General features: G+C 41.5%; 2 protein-coding genes across 2 annotated transcripts in view; one reads left to right on the forward strand and one right to left on the reverse strand.

Annotated features, from left to right (window-relative positions):
- The window catches only part of CDC20B (cell division cycle 20B), a 21,295-nt gene extending 14,067 nt beyond the window's left edge, over positions 1-7,228 (reverse strand). Inside the window, exons 1-5 of the mRNA XM_010283362.1 lie at positions 7,211-7,228; positions 6,886-7,102; positions 5,181-5,299; positions 5,001-5,022; positions 913-990 (exon numbers count right to left, since the gene is read on the reverse strand). Of these exons, the coding sequence (XP_010281664.1) occupies positions 913-990; positions 5,001-5,022; positions 5,181-5,299; positions 6,886-7,102; positions 7,211-7,228 (454 nt within the window). The remainder of the gene's footprint in view (positions 1-912; positions 991-5,000; positions 5,023-5,180; positions 5,300-6,885; positions 7,103-7,210) is intronic.
- Positions 7,229-7,822: 594 nt separating this feature from the next.
- On the forward strand, positions 7,823-11,766 carry GPX8 (glutathione peroxidase 8 (putative)). The gene is made up of 3 exons (XM_010283339.1): positions 7,823-8,034; positions 8,646-8,907; positions 11,417-11,766. Exons 1-3 carry the CDS (start codon positions 7,828-7,830, stop codon positions 11,578-11,580), a joined length of 633 nt encoding a protein of 210 aa, XP_010281641.1. The 5' UTR covers positions 7,823-7,827; the 3' UTR covers positions 11,581-11,766.
- Positions 11,767-17,311: the final 5,545 nt, after the last annotated feature.

The raw sequence follows: 17,311 nt of genomic DNA on the forward strand, positions 1-17,311 counted from the left end.
TAGGAGCAACAAGATCCCACCATCTCTGCATGTCTTGCGCTCCCATCTACCCAACAGTCCATACCATAGAATCATAGAATCACAGAATCATTAAGGTTGGAAAAGACCTTTAAGATCATCAAGTCCAATGTTAACGCAACACCACCACGCCCACTAAACTAAGTGCCACATCTACACGTTTTTTGAACACTTCCAGTGATGGTGACTCCACCACTACCCTGGGTAGCCTGTTCCAATGTTTCAGCACTCTCTCAGTAAAGATATTTTTCCTAATATCTAGTCTAAACCTCCCCTGGCACAACTTGAGGCCATTTCCTCTCGTCCTATCGCTAGTTACCTTGGAGAAGAGACTAACACCCACTTCACTACAACCTCCTTTCAGACAGCTGTAGAGAGTGATAAGGTCTCCGCTCAGCCTCCTCTTCTCCAGGCTAAACAGCCCCAGTTCCCTCAGCCGCTCCTCATAATACTTGAGGGGCCCAAAACTGAACACAGTATTTGAGATGCAGCCTCCCCAATGCCAAGTACAGGGGCATGATCACCTCCCTACTCCTGCTGGACACACTATTTCTGATACAGGCCAGGATGCTGTTGATATGATACATAACCTGTGCCTATTCTGCAGCACAACCTCACGTTATTTGTAGGGTTCTGAAACTGAAGAGCCGAAAGGAAATTAATGCTTTACGGCCACCAGTGCATCAGATGGGGCCCAAAGCAGAGACAGATAAAATGCTAGGGCTTAACCACACTGGAAAACATGAAATACTTGCAGTGTAGATCTCAGCCACTTCATATTATTCTGCAACACTTGCTGGAACAGGTCAATGCACTTGCTTTTCCAGTATAGATGCAGCCTGCTGTATCTTAGTGTTCAGTGTGCATGAGAATATTTGCTATATTGGAACATACCTTTCCAGACGCAATTGATATTTTCACACACCTTCATGTCACCACTTTCTGCAATGCTATATCCAACCTCCTGGAACACTGGAGGCCAAGAAGGACATTTCTGCCAATACAGTCAAGTGAGAACATGAATGAATGAAGAAATCTGTCAAAAACCTATTTAAGCATCATGGATAACACAAGTCCCATCAAAAGGCTCAACTCACTACATAAAAGCCTCAAAAACAGGTTGTCTCTTGGGTGGGAGATCAGTAACAAATACAGAACGCTAGTGTCCAGATCATGTGCTCTAACTTGAGCCTCCATCTTTCCTTCCATAAAACACAAATTCACTGCTAATGATCACAGAAACTTTAACAAAGTTGTTTGAACAAGGCCACCCTGCTAGTGGAAGAGGTCCCAGATACTGTACATCTGTAGATACTACCACAGGTCACCTACCAAACCTTAGTGCCCTCTTGTGCTCTTATGAATTGGCATTTGTGCTAATTTTACCAGCATACAATGCCATGTTTTCTGCATGCAGATAGTAAGTCTGATGCCTCAGGCTTGCTCTATGAGGGAAGATCAGTTTTGTGGTGCATACACTGGAGAGCCACTGATTCCAGTGTAAGACTTACTGGATGTCAGAGTCCTCTCTCAAACCAGGGTCCCAGAGCCTGACTCCATGATCACATTCCTTAAACCAGTATTACAATACGAAACTGAAAATATATCCAAGGTGTCTCAGAGGAATAATATTATTTTAATTGCATTATCATTTCCTTGGGTGTCAAAGAAACAGATGATGCAGCAGACAAAGATAAGAAAAGGGAGATCTGAATTGTTACTGGAACTTTTTTCTACAAAAAATTATCTTGGCCCTTCAGCCAAGATTCAGGCAAAGGCTCGGATCAGCTCACACAGGATATGAAACTCTTCACCAATCCCTAGTAATATGCATTTCTTCACAATATTCACTAAGTTGAATTCTCTGATGCCAGTCATTTGTTTGGTCTGTAATTCTTTATTTACAGTCAGGTGGAAATGCAGCTCATGTTTTCACCAGCCACTCGGGATCAGTATGTTCTTCCTCAGTGTGTGTGAAATCCTATCCTTCCAAGCACACACAGTGTTACCCTTCTTCAAAACCCTATTGCAATCATGATAAGAAATGTCTTACAACAACATAGCTGGAAAAAAAGTGTTCCTCCTTTATGTATCCCAGCTGCTCTACAGCAGACCTTCAGCTTTGAGAGGCAGTTTATGTATGATTTATAGAGACAACTTGGCAGAAAGCTAATCAGATTGTTTGGATCTATGTCTCTCCAAAATAAGTGCAGACATTTCTTGTGGAAAAGCGATTGTGTACACAAAAAAGTAATCTTTTGGCCTACAAAGAGACCACACATATTCAGTGGAATGTGAGAAGACTTTATTTTCAATGCATCCCATCCCTTTATGCTACCAGGCACCACAAATTAAATACTCATTAATTACTATATCTAAGAAGATTAATAGACTTTCATATAGTTTTAGCCAAGACCTACTTCCAAATGATTCTAGGAAAAACTTGGGTTTTGGTCATCTCCCAATGTTATCTCAAAGACCCCTACATCACACTTTTAGGAAATGGCTGTGGTCCTTGATGTAGAACACTGAATACCTTAGTTCTAACTCAACTTCTTCATGTAAATTACACTGAAATTCCATGTAAGTCACTTCACTGTAGAAATAAAAGACTGGCACATGGAAGACTGACATACAGTTCATATTACGACCAGTACTCTTTAACATCTTCATCTACAACATAGACAATGGGATCAAGTGCACCCTCAGCCAGTTTGCAGATGACACCAAGCTGACTAGCACGGTTGACACACCCAAGGGATGGGATGCCATCCAGAAGGACCTGGACAAGCTTGAGGAATGGACCCATATGAACCTCATGAGGTTCAATAAGGCCAAGGGCAGGGTCCTGCACTTGCATCAGAGCAACCCCCAGTATCAAGACAGGCTGGGGGATGAAGGGGTTGAGAGCAGCCCTGCCAAGAAGGACTTGGGGGTACCGAAGGATGAAAAGCTGGACATGAGCCAGCAACGTACACTTGTAGCCCAGAAGGCCAACTGTATCCAGGGCTGCATCCAAAGCAGCATGGCCAGTAGGTTGAGGGAGGTGATTCTGCTCCTCTGCTCCGCTCTGCTGAGACCCCGCCTGGAGTCCTGCATCCAGCTCTGGAGCCCTCAGCACAGGAAAGACATGGACCTGTTGGAGCAGGTCCAGAGGAGGGCCATAAAAATGGTCAGAGGGATGGAACACCTATCCTATGAGGAAAGGCCGAGAGAGTTTCTGTTGTTCAGCTTGGAGAAGAGAAGGCTCCAGGGAGACCTTCTTGCAGCCTTCCAGTACTTAAAGGGGGACAATAAGAAAGATGGGCACAGACTTGTTAGCAGGTCCTATTGCAATCAGATAAGGGGTTATGGTTTTAAACTAAAAGCAGTTTTTGGACTAGACATAAGGAAGAAACTTTTCATAATGAGGGTGGTGAAATACTGGCACAGGCTGCCCAGAGAGGTGGTAGATGCCTCACCCCTGGAAACATTCCAGGTCAGCTTGGACGGGGCTCTGAGCAATCTGATCTAGTTGCAGATGTCCCTGCTCATTGCAGGGGGTTTGGACTATATGACCTTTAAAGGTCACTTCCAACTCAAACCATTCTATGACTATGACTAAAAGTGAAGACAATGACATGTACTCATCTTTTAAAAGACATTACATTTTAAGGAAGGAAGAATGTTTTACATACATTACTTCACAGAAAGTTCTTACAATCTCACAAAAGTTTTATTAAATTTCTCTTGTGTGGTAGATTCAGCTAAGCTTACTAACCCCACTGAGTTGTGTATTTTAACAATTCTAAAATTCACAAATTCTCCAGACTGTGTAAGGGGGCAGGAAGGAATAAAGCACTGTTGTTGAAAGGAGGATTTTCCAGACTATTTTGTTTATTTAGAAAGGAAATTGATTGCCCTGAGAAAGTGGTTTCCCAGAATGATGTAAAAGCATGGTCTTTTTGCAACATCCAATGACCTTCAAGAATACAATTATTACAAGATATCAATCAACAAGCCTGTTAGCCCACCTGTCCTGACACTACTTCCTTTACTGCAGGTTGAGCTTGATATCCTCACAGAAATTTCTGTAACATTAATTAAGGATTATAAACCACTAGAAACAAGAACACTGAGTATGCATCCTTACTCAACAGTTATGAGCAAAAGAGTAATCATGTGAAAACAGCTATCAACATCTTCAGTACTGACCTTGCAACTAGTGCAATCAAGGAAAAGAGAGCACAAGAAAAAGCGTGGTCACTGACTAAGAGTTTACAACTTAATATATGAACAGTCACACTTAGCACTAAAACAGAGAGGTGTTTTTGAGTGTAATGTTATGGTAATAACTTTTACTAATACAGGCAAGTATCACCATGCTTCAGAGAAGTTAATTTTCAAGAAGTTAGTAAACAGAAACAGGTGGGTCACTGGAGCATAGGTTTATTTAAGATGACTAAAAAGCAATGGATAATGCCTGAAAAGAAAAAAAAATGGTGTGTCTCAGTGTCCACTAGGAAAAATGAAGGAATAAAATATACATCATTAAAAAACAACACCTAAATGGGAAGTGATCTCAAGTCTGTTTTGCATGTTAGGCAGATGCCATGTGTTCTTTCATCCTTGGCCAAGAATCTGACCTATTGCCATGAAAAAAAAAATTTTATTTTCAGAAAGCTACTTTTTGGCAAATTTTTCATAGCACCTCACTCTGTCTACGTGACAAAATGAACAGCTACATCCAGTACAGATAAAGAAATTATCTTTTTCACACATAGTGGTTATTAAAGCAAGTGGAAACTGAGTCATTCATGCTTTTCATGTGTTTTTTTGCTTTGGTTTGGGGTTGGTTGGTTGGTTTGTTTGTTTTTGCAATATATGTTTTCCCTCAGAGGTAAAAAACATTATCTTCAGGGCTTCATTAGCTTAGTTTCTATTTTAGTTTGCAAGGATGACACCCTGGAGGTAGGAGAGAGAAGCTGAATCAAATAAATGACAAAGCAATTTCTCCTGACATTTCTCTAGAAGACATTTCCTAAATGGACTTCCTCTTGTTACTGTTCTCCATGTCAATGAGGTAGTATCCACTTAACAGATTCCAAGCCAAAGATAAGGTAAAAAGAACACCTCAGGAAAGCAAATTCCCTACCTGTGCATTTGAATGTTGCATTACTCACCTGTTTCTTTTCCATTTCATCTCTCCTGTTATTCCTCCCTTCCAAGCCTGCTGCAGCATGATTGTTCAGTAGAGTCACAACAGTTTTCATGGAGAGTTTCTTAGGCACCAAAGGTATCACTGGAAAACAATTTTTATGGAAACAATACCTATAAAAACCATACACAGGGATGTTTGTCAAGTACTTTTCAGAATAGCACTGATTTCAGTAGCAGTACTCCAAAAGCAGATGTGACACACTAAGTGGAACAATGCAAACACCAACATTTGAACTAGTCATCCTGCTTTCCTTTTTTTGTCAGTGAAGAGAAAGAGACATTTCTACAGAGCTATTCATCTTATCTAAAAGAGATGTCTAAAAAAAGGTCAGCTTGATCATTACTATTGCAGCTGATATCCAGCCCTAGATTTATTGACTGGTTACACAGGATCCTACTCCATAGGAAACAATATCCGACTTCCCAGAACCATACGTTTTTTCACCACTGCTAGTAGAGACAGCATGCAGGACTTTCTGTTCTAGAAATTTAAGTAGGGAAGATTTCACCTTGGTTTTGTTTCCTAGAGCTGGGCATGTATTGTTGAACAGCTCTGGTATTCTGCTCAGCAGAAGATAGAATTGCATTTTCTAACAGCCATAGCATTGTAACAACACATCTCTGAACAATACGCAGCATCTTTTATTTGCCCTCTAAAGATTTCAATTACTAATCAAGAAATGAGCCTTGTCTAGTTCCTTAGATTTTCCAGGAAGCTTTTCTTCTACGTGCAGCTTGTAAACCCTTCCCCATTTTCCCCTAGCACTGCTGGAAGTAAGAGTGAGTGAGTTCAGTGGCTCATTTCACCTTTCCTCAGCTTCCTCTGTTGTTGATGGAGAGAAACAGCCTCCCCTAGAGTCAATTCTTCTCCAGATCAAGTTGGAGTCTGAAAGTTTGATCTGTGCTCTGAATGGCCCTCAAATAAGTCTCTCCCTTAGGTGAGTTGAGTGTGAGTGTCCCTTGCTCACCATCCCTTTGTTAATACCTGCGCCTTACACATTGAAGGAGAAACAATGACAGAGGGCAAGCTTTGCCTTCAGTGAGCGTACACTATACCACATCCAGGCATGCAGACTGGTCCAAGTTCTGCAGTTATGGCCTGGCCTGCGGTAGCTGTGCGTTAAGGAAAAGAAGTCAAGATGAAGGGGAGAGGCCCGTACAAATTCTCCTGCTCTCCTGTCAGTTACTGTTAACTATTCTAGATATGAAAATGCAGCAACAAACCCTGTGCACTGTTACAGCTCAGTGCAACTTCAGACCAGTCCATTGCAGCCCCTTCATAGAGGAGAAAAGACTGATCTGCAAAAAGACCCCAAATTGGTTGGGGATGAGACTTTCTTTTCTCTCTTTCCTTTCACCTCACCTTTGATGGCAGCTGCCTGTATGACTTGATATCTGCGCGCTGGTAACAGGAACCTTGTGCCCAGCTTTCCACTCACGACAGCAGTGTACTCCTGCAAGGGTGCTGGCCCCGAGCTTGCCCTGCCTGTGAAGGCCTGCACAGACTGCTGCTGCTGCACACTGCCATACCCAGAGCCCCTGACAACTGGGACCCGGGGGAACACTAACCCACACTTTACACTAATTCCCCGTTCCTGGTTATTTCAGAAGTCCCAGCATGATGATGCCATCCTCTATATGAAAATGTTCCTTTGCAGCCGGTCAGACCTGGAGCCTTCCCAGGTGTCCTGGTGGGCTGGGGCACGCCGGTGGCACAAAGATCGGTCACACAGCAGGCCCGGCACAGCGCCTCTGCGCCCCTTCTCGCGTGCAGCTGCTGCCATCTTGTGACGATAGGGCTGCTCGCCACCCGAGCCCTGGCCGCCAGCTTCCTCTTAATGGAGCTCTTAAACCTGGAGTAGGCGGTCCTTTCTGAGGCTGGGACCTGCACAGGAGGAAGGAGACAAAACTCCACAATTAGTCATGACTTCGTATCTTTCTGCCCCTTCACGTTTCAAGTTTTCCTCTGCCATGCTGCATGGGCTCAGCCCACCTGAGAACAGCAGGCCATGGAAATGGCTGGTGTGCTGAGGATGGCTCTAGCAGTCAGTCATCTGGCTGGAGAAAGTTTTTCTCTGTCCTATGTGCTGTAAAAGAGTTTTACAAACAAAGCTGCCTGTGATCCTGCAGCAGCTGAGAGGCAGGACAGAGGCTATAAACTGGGTGTCTTCTGCCATATAACATGTCTACCTAAAGCTGGCCCCAAACTGCTTCTCCAGATCTGCTGGATAGCATAGGTGCCTGCTGCTGAACAACTCTGCCAGGGACACCGGAGGGGCCCAGGGGATGTGCGAGAGCTGCACTACAGGCCCACACAAGAGGGCCCTCTCCACAGTGGGCAAACACTGGAGTAGCCCACATAGGTCAGTTACACGGAGCAATCAGCATCCTCAGGTGATGAGAATACATTTTTCATTCATTTCTTTTCTTCCCAGCCAGAGAGATTTCTGTACGTCACTCAAGAGCTCTCAAGACCAGCAGATACACTGTGAAATTAAACAGCCACAATATGAGACAGATTGTTCTTTCCAGTCCAAGCCACAAGTTTCGTATTTCAGCTCCTCCTTCGCATTCCAGGCCTGCCCAGGCTCCTCTCCAAAGATTTCGAAAATGGAGCCTCTCACAACTACTTACACTCTGAAATACTCAGTGCCCAAAGCCAGGGTCTTTGTTGTCTTTCTGTCGATGGTTTTGTGTACCGCCATTCTCTGCCTGCTGCAACTCAGATTTTTTACACCTAAAATCAAAGATTTTTACTCTTTTGAAGTCAAGGATTCACGAGGAAGGATTGTTTCCTTGGAGAAGTACAGAGGGAAAGTAAGTTACAATTTCATTATAACTTTGTCTTGAATCTTTACTGAAAAAAACTCTCCATTTGCAGGTTAACAAAAAGTTTGGTCATGGTAATTTTCAGCAGAGATTTGTGCTAAATTCCTGTTCTTCAAACAATAAGGTGGAGAAATTTATTTCAGCTTGGCCTGCTCCAGGAATTAAGTATTAGATGTAATAAATCAAGAAAAATGTCTTTTTTACATTCTGTGTTGTAAATCATTATCACCTAACAATAAAATTTGTGCATTTTAATCTTAGTTAAGGATGGCAGCATATTGTGTTCAATTCAGGAAGTTGATCTAGTAAACATGATTTTAGTGCCTGTCCTAAATACTTGCTTTTTTACATGCTTGTATTTAAACAAAGCTGTAAGTTTAAGTTTATCCATTTATTGGATTTTTAGAACAGGTTGTCTGAAAGTATCTTAAGCTGGTATCATCCTTCTCTGTTTAATGAAACTATGATCAGATAGATTAAATTTAGCCTTCAGGCAGAAATGATTGTGGTAGTAGGAGATGCCATTTTAAGACTTAATTGTTATCGCTACACCATCTTTAGGGTTTTTTTCTTACTATTATAACTTTATCTCTCTGAAGGCAACTTTGGTTGTAAACGTGGCCAGCTACTGCCAACACACAGACAAAAATTACATCGCACTGCAAGAACTACACAGAGAGTTTGGTCCCTCCCACTTCACTGTGCTGGCTTTTCCCTGCAACCAGTTTGGAGAATCAGAGCCTAGTTCAAGCCAGGAAATAGAATCTTTTGCCAGAGGAAACTATGGAGTAACCTTCCCTGTTTTCCACAAAATCAAGATCCTAGGATCAGAAGCAGAGCCTGCCTTTAAATTTCTAATAGGTAATTGTTTTCTTTTACATAACAAGCTGCCTGCAACCACGGTATTTTCTCTAAATTCCAATCTGTTTGTGAGGAAACATCATAGTCTTCATGGTCTATGGAGAGAAACAGGCACTCAGCATACAATTCATCTCATTTCAACATGTATATCCACAAAATTGTCAGAAGAGTTGTAGCCTGAAGGCATCCGGTTCTTCCCACTGATTATAAAAAACAGCCCACTGTGACCAGCCCAGCCCAAAACATCCATTCTATGGATGTATAAACTTGAGTGCAAAGACTCCCACCTACAAAATCCCATTTCAAATTGTGTGGCTTTTGTTGAAAAATAAACTTTTCTCATGGACAAAAATGTAACAGCTGGGGGTCTTAAAATTACTGGAAGATTTTACATAAACACATGCAGATGATAAAATTCCTGTTTTAGCAGAGTCATATGTCCACCTTTATGTAAACTGTATTGTAAAGGAGGATTATATATACTGTAGTTATATATAATCATGGATTTGCATTAATTTGTCTTGTGAACTTCGGGGCCCAGCCTGCAAAACCCAGTCACACAAATACTCTTCTTACAGTAAGCATTGACTGACTTAGAGCCTCACACTCTCACAAGCAAAATTAAATCCTCTTCAGTTGACCAAAGAGCCCACAGACCCAAACACAACTTGAAAAGCCTCTCTGAATTTTCCTGAGCTTTGGCCAGGTCTTTGACCCATACTAGACACTGATATATGAAAGAATAATTAGAACACATCCTTTCTCTATCACATCATTTTAACTAGAAAATAAGGTAGAAGGCCCACACTTGTATTCCATCTCCCTGTCCCCAGATAGGATCACATTTACCCAAATCAGGACTACACATGCTTGTCCAGACTATTACAGTCTGAGAGATTCCAAAACCTCCCAGTCTGTTCCAGTTCTTCACAGCTACTCTTGTCAAAAAGCTATTTCAACACGTAAATGAAATCCTCCTTACACTTAAGCCTGTGACTTCCTGCCATAGCCTCTGTGATACCTCTTAGGTACTTGAAAATTATTATCATTTAGGAGTCATTTAAGCACTCATCATTTTCACTGTAACTGTGTTTCTTCCTACCTCCCCTTAGGCATGTCACCAAAGACCTCAGGTAAAGACTCATTGCTCTGAGTTGCCTGATGTCCAGTGGAATACTGAATGCACTCTGGAGGTGTCTCTCAGTTCACTATAGAGGACCCTAGAGCACATAGGTAACAGCTGGGTGGGATGAATCCAGATTCTACCAGTGCAATCAGTATCAATACTGCTACAGAAACAGAACTGCCTTATTCACTCAGCTGGTCCTTATTTGATATGCTGTTCACCCACAAGAAGGAGAAAGATCCTCTGGTACTTAAATATTTTGAAACCTCTTTCTTTTCCTGCATTCCTTTGCTTCACATGAAATTACTGTGCATCTTGAATTAAAGACGCATCTGTTTTCTGCATATAGCTGTCTTGACAATCAGAAGGTTGAACACCTTCATGCTGCACCCCCTTGTGACTGTGACTGCTAGCTACAATTTGTCCAGCACTGTCAGTATAGTACAAAAAGAATCCCCTGGCAGCATAAACATGCTGCCAAGGCCTTTCCAAAATTGCTTCTTGTTGCTTTCATAGCAGTAAGGCATTTTGTTGGACCAATGCAAGGTTTGTGGCCCCACCTTTCTTCAAGTTTGTACTTTGTATGAGCTACTCCATATGCATTAATGTACACTGGAAGAATATTCAGAGATGGGATATGTTACTTCAAGACTGATCCTAGATACAACTCAGCAAAGACATAATTACTAGCTGGGTCAGAGCCTCCATGACACGTGCTTTACCATACCCATTTGCTTGCCATGGTGTTCCCTTACAGTCATGACATTACAAATGTAATCCAATGGCAAAATTCAACCCATTGCTTCTAAGAGTCAGTGTAGGGTTCAGCACTGTTCCCCACTGGACACCTGTTCCTCAGTCAAAATCTCCTGGAGTTTTCTTCTAGTTCTTTCCTCAAAAAGATATTTCCCAAAACTCCTTCTGCCTCTTCTAAGATCCATGAAGTTTCCTGATAGCCCCTTGATCCCAGAAATTATCTTGTCAGGTATCCATGATAGCAAAGATATCAGTAAGGTTTTGCCTCATGGAATGAAAGGAGATGAATTAAGCCATCACCAGTATGACTTCCTGCTCCCATTTCACTTCCCCTAAACTGACATAAAACTGGGGATTCCTCAAATGAGTATGCAGCCCTCATATCCTGTTCCCCAGAAAGCAGAACACAGTAAAAATAGGAACGCTTAAACAGTTTCACAAGAAGGGAAAAGCATCATTCACTGCCCACTTTTCAAATCATTAACAGTAACCAGTAAATCTATGCCCAGACCACTAGTAAAGAACGAAGTGGGATTACTTCAACATAAATAGTTGTAAGAATCATTGCAGGGTAATGAAACAATTACAAGCATAAGCCACTAAAACGATCTTATGCCATTCTTACAGATTCTTCAAAGAAAGAGCCTCGGTGGAATTTCTGGAAGTACCTTGTCAGCCCTGAGGGTAAAGTTGTGAAATTCTGGAGACCTGAAGAGCCCATAGAAAGTATCAAGCCTGAAGTAACATCATTAATCAGGCAGATTATCATGAAAAAAAAAGAGGACCTCTGAAAAAGCCATTCATGCTGTGAATCCATTCAACAGTATGGGTACACAACGTTACTACATTCCTGGGAAATGCTGCTAGAAGTTAAACCAGCGGTGATTTTACTTCATTTTGGTGTTAGTGTTTTCAGCTACACAATGTCTATTAATGTTGGATTGGCTCCTGCAACAGCCTTGAGAACCACTGAGGTTACTGAGAGTGGCAAGGCACTCAGTACCTTGCAGGCATGGACTTTCAATTTACATAAAGTTTCTGAATGTTTCTTTAAATTTATGACAATAGCTAATTACAATTGTCACCATCAGGGAGATAGCTAAAAAGAAGAGGATTTGCTGATAAATTACTCAGTATTTGCACAGAAGAGTTTTATTTCCCTTCTGTCAGTAACAAATAGATTTTTATATTCCATTACACATAGTTGCCCTGAGTGAAAGACATGGCCCAGAGGCATAATACCAGGGTTTTTGGGGTCAACTGCAACTGAAGATACAGGCTTTGCAATATCTTCTCGAGGAAGATTACTGAATTGTGAAGCCGTCAACTTAGTTGTAAAAAACTGTACATAGAAAGTAAAATTATTAAAAGAAAAAATTGCAGAAACGTTTCACTGCCTGCTTTGTATTTTGATTAATTTTTCATTTTACCTTTACAGCAACACTGTTAACCTCTTTAGCCTTCTCCATACATTTGCACTGTATGAGAGCTCACAGCTGTGAGCTCATCTCTTGCTGGATTGCCAGTCTTCTGACCTGGATGAAGGCAGGGCCTGTGTGAATATACATGGCTGCTTACAGCAGGATTCAAGAGGCAACAAAAATCAACACCCTGGCACTCTCATAGACATCTTTCTAGAAAAAGGTTTTGCCTGAAAAAACAGTCATTGAATTTCTTATTTCACCATTTGATCGCAATTCACTACAACCATCTTCTGTAGAAATTTGAATACAGGTAGCATTCAAGTCCCGGATCTACAGAGATTTTAAGTTTTTCAAAGTTTACTGTTAATTAACATTTAACTCTAAAAACTACATATGACTGTATTACTTATTCTTCATAAGACATACCAGCTCTTCCAATGTAATATTTAGGGCAGATCACTGATAAACTAATCACTCTCTTAAATCCAAATTACCGGTTATCCAGGGTAAAAATAAAGCATCTTTAACTGCCAAATCTACACAGATTTGTAAAGGCAAATGAATAAAATCAAAGTTAGAACACTGTTACACAAGCACACATTTATCTATAGTCAAAAGCCAACAAAGTAATATGAATACAAGTTTGTATAAATATCCACTTACAGTTTATGTAGGATATAGCATATAAAAAAAATACTAAGCTATGAATGCTATAAACAGTTTAAAACCTATTTATTGGATTCTTAGATAATCCCACCAATTTAAGATAAAACTGCCCCCTTAAGAAGGTTAACAGAGTTCAGTCCATGAGTGTTAAAGTTTCTTCCACTCCATTTGATCATAATCTATTGCATCCTTCATCCCAACACTTCCTTCATTCCTATCTCATGCTTCCCTCACTCCTTAGGTCTGACAAATCCTCATTATCTCCAACAGATACCGTTTAACTGTCAGCTCCGCTTTCCAAAAATTGCCTGGGAGTGCAAATAGTCTAAATCTATTTCGGTCACTGGTTGGACATGTCCCTGTTAATTCAAGTATTATCAGAAAATATTTGTTTGCTGAGCCCACACACCAATGCTCCAGTAAACGCTTAGTGGTATAAAAGAAACATATTCACATAGGGCCCAAAGCTGAAACTCTTGCTTACACGGTTTAGTACGTTACTTAGAAAGCAGTTGAATTAGCTAGGTGTGTTGAACACAGTTACACTTATTTTTATACCCTACATTCACTCAGTTTGCATAATCTAGCACAGCTCCTTTCAGTCTGTCATGGTTTAACCCCAGCTGGCAACTAAGCATGCGGCTGCTCACTCACTCCCCTCCGGTGGGATGGAGAAGAGAATCAGAAGGGTGAAAGTGAGAAAACTCGTGGGCTGAGATAAAGACAGTTTAACAGGTAAAGCAAAAGCCACACACACGCGCGAAGCAAAACAAGGAATTCATTCACCACATCCCACGGGCAGGCAGGTGTTCAGCCACCTCCAGGAAAGCAGGGCTCCATCACATGTAACGGTTACTTGGGAAGACAAATGCCATCACTCTGAACATCCCCCCCTTCCTTCTTCTTCCCCTCAGCTTTATATGCTGAGCATGATGTTGTATGGTGTGGAATACCCTTTTGGTCAGTTGGGGTCAGCTGTCCCAGCTGTGTCCCCTCCCAGCTTCCCGTGCACTCCCAGCCTACTCACTGGTAGGGTGGGGTGAGAAACTGAACAGTCCTTGACTGCTTAGCAACAGCTGAAAACATCAGCACATTATCAACATTATTTTCATCCCAAATCCAAAAAACATAGCCTCATACTAGCTTCTATGAGGAAAACTAACTCTTAGCTGAAACCAAGACAAGTCAGGGGAACTAGGCAGTCATTGAGCCCCATACCAGCTAAGGATCCAGTGAGACATTTATAATAACGGTGTTTATATTCTTGTCTCAACAGTGATGTGCTAATGTGGCAGTGTAGTCAGTTGCTGGTGTATGAAGAACAGCTAACTAACAATACACTGCCTCATCACCACACACAACTCTAGGATCACACTAATTCTGCAGACCTTCACAAACATTAATCCTATTTCTCCTCCTAAGAGACCTTCACTTTGCAAGGCACATATAGCAGCACCCAGATAAAGCAAGTAATAACAAAGAGCTTCTTTTGCATTCGAAGTGCCCAAAGTGCCAGGATCAGGATAGAGGTAATACTCTGTTGCCTGTGGCAGTATGTTTGATAGAAGCTTCCAGTGTAACATGAATCAGAAGGATCATTGTGCTTCCAGCCTTTATTCTTCCAAAGTATAATATTATGTCCTATTCAAATTGTGTCTCCTGGTTGGTGACTGTGTGTAGTTGTTTTAATGTATTGCTGTTCACAAATTAACTCTGAGAAGCAAGCAGAGAAGAAAAACACTAAAGTTGACTTCTCTTTTTTTATAGAATGGAAAGGTTATTATTTTTCAGATATAGCATTCAGGCAGTTGGTAAAAGTTATTTGAAGCCTTTCCAGCATCTAATGACCCAGTTTAAAAAAAAATAACCTGCCCCCCAAAAAAACCAACCAAGTTGCATTTTCAAATGTCATTATAAAAAAATTAAAATCAAACTTTAAATCTCAAGTGAAGTTTTTAACTGCATTGTTTGAAATGTTTGAATTATTTGCCTGTTTCAAGTATTTATAAACCTCCTGTTACCTTAGTATCTAAAAGCAGATAAAAACCTGAACCTGAATAAACCAGAAATTCTCACAATTCTTTGGATAACAGTTGATAACAGAAATACAAGATCCTGTTATAATACCAAAAATGGGCCTGACAGTCAAAAAAAGCAATAATCAGGTGGACCCAAAAGACTGCGTATACAAAAGTAATAGCTCTCCACTTTGATGATGAAGGCATGTGGAAAAGGATAGCAACTGCATGTTAGTTGATGTCAAAACTTCAACCAGCTAACATACACTGCCATCCCATCACACACAGATGCACCACCTGCATTCCTGGAAATTAGAACCCTAGCACTTTCCAAAGGAGCCACCTTTAAACAGTGATGAGCTGGCCCTGCAGCAGGTGACAGTGCAGTAGTGACTGCTACATTCAGGTACAGCAGTCAGCTAACAGTACACTGCCTACCAGACACAAGAGTCCATGTAAAGCGAGATGTCTCATGAAACAAGATGTCTGGAAATATCTCTTATTTTCCACCTAAATTCAGCATTGTTCACGTGTTTCAAGGTTTGTATTTCATACATGTATACATACCAGCTCAAGCTGTAAATACTGTCATGAAACAAGCGGCACAGGTAAGTTTCTGATTCATCAAAACCTGAATTAAAGTAATAGGATAAAACCGATGTGGAGTATGACTAGAATCAGATCCTAGACTGTCCCAACGGAGCTGGATAGCACTGCAGACAGTTTCTTGCCTTAGTTGTACAAGCACCAGTAGAGTATGTTATCTCCACAAGTTAATTGGTATCATACGCACTTAACTGCAGTCCTTTTCTCCCTTGAGCATCCATTTACAGTCACTGTTGGAACCCGGCCCTTAGTCTAGACGAGCACAGAGTCTAACTCAGTATAGTCAATTTTAGGCTATTTTGAAATCAGAATTATCATTGCTTACTCCATAGTGCAACTTAACGTCAAGGTGATGCCACACTGTACCTCCATTTACAGCAACGTAATGGAGGATACATAAAAATCCCAAGATTCAAGCTTATGGATATAGGCTGGATGGAGGTAAAATTTTAACTACAACATCTACTTTGATGGAAATCCCTTTGAAATCATGCTGGAAAGCAGCCACTGAGCTAAACACTTTGTATAAACATCAATGAATATCAAATTCGAAGCCTTCCTTTTGCTTCTTAAAAACCGGTCTTAAATCTCTCAAACATCAACTCAATACAAAACAAAACACTAAAACATTTACTTGCCTGAATGCTGCTGCAAGCAGCCACAGAAAAGCACTGGCTAATTGATTTTCGCTTACTCCACAGCAAGAGGCCACCTCTGAGTTTTCCACGATGCATTTGAATGAAACAATGCGGAGTGCAGCTAGCAGCTGTTGACACATCAGAGACTACAGCCAGCTAACACGCACTGCCAGACTGTTAAATTCTGAGGAGTTTTGGCCAGTAGCTCCCCCAATCCCCCCCAACCGAATTTCTTCTCCTAGAGCCCAGTCATTGCTCAATTTAACAACATGGTTTTTCCCATGGGTTACATATACTTACGCTGGAGCAACATTCTCGGCATGCTGGTCACTACACTCCTGTACTGTCATTATGCATAAGGGCACACTGCTCATCTCCTGTTTCCGATCTTCAGTATGGTCAATTCCTTTTACGCTTTCACCTCCCATATTGCAGTCTTACCAGTTTTTGTGATCTATGTCAACTCCTTAAGTCACAAGCTGCCTGTATTTTGCTTCCTGCTTACTGTCAAGCATATTGTTAGTGATTAATAGGTTTTCCACCTATGTTCCCAGTGTATATGCAAGTTCTTTGTTATCCCTCTTACCTTTACCACCCTCTAAATGTGGACAAGTCAGCTTGCAATGCCAATAAAAAGACAGCTCTGCAAATCCATACAACCCCTCCAATCATGTCAAGTAACTTTTAAACAGCAAGCAGTGCCTCTAGTGCCAAAGGAGAGAAGCCCACAGGTGGTTTTGATTCCTCCCCTCAATAATTACTTTACCAACAGTTTGTGTTTTTCTGACATTTCGGGTGCTACTGTTACGAAAGTGTGATAAGGTTTCATAGGAAAGGAAAAGTATATAATTTATTTTTTAAAACACTTATCTTCGATAGTTTCCTCCTCTCCCTCCCCCAGAAATGTGAGGAGGGGAACTCCTTAGCACAACACCTACAGAGGAGTGCCTGCCCTTACCTCAGACACCTTCTGCAGGCTTTGCTCTCTGCCCTGCTTCAGGTCTTTTCCAAGCGTTCTCGTCACTTTCTCCTTGAAAGAAACACAGAGGCACAACATTTAACAAACGTTAACAAACGCTCCGCGTTTCTTCATCCTGAAGCACCCCCCGCCCAGCCTCGCTCCTTGCAAGGCTTCGCTGGGCACCGCGGCCCTCGGGACCAGGCCGCGCC

The sequence above is a fragment of the Phaethon lepturus genome, unplaced genomic scaffold (genome assembly GCF_000687285.1).
Source record: "Phaethon lepturus isolate BGI_N335 unplaced genomic scaffold, ASM68728v1 scaffold12460, whole genome shotgun sequence".
Lineage (NCBI taxonomy): Eukaryota > Metazoa > Chordata > Aves > Phaethontiformes > Phaethontidae > Phaethon > Phaethon lepturus.

Bases quoted from the DNA above. Each gene is read 5' to 3' on its own strand.
- GPX8 (XM_010283339.1), top strand. From the start codon at position 7,828: ATGGAGCCTCTCACAACTACTTACACTCTGAAATACTCAGTGCCCAAA. The intron at 8,035-8,645 runs GTAAGTTACAAT...ATCTCTCTGAAG, and splicing joins TGGAGAAGTACAGAGGGAAA to GCAACTTTGGTTGTAAACGT. The intron at 8,908-11,416 runs GTAATTGTTTTC...CCATTCTTACAG, and splicing joins TGCCTTTAAATTTCTAATAG to ATTCTTCAAAGAAAGAGCCT.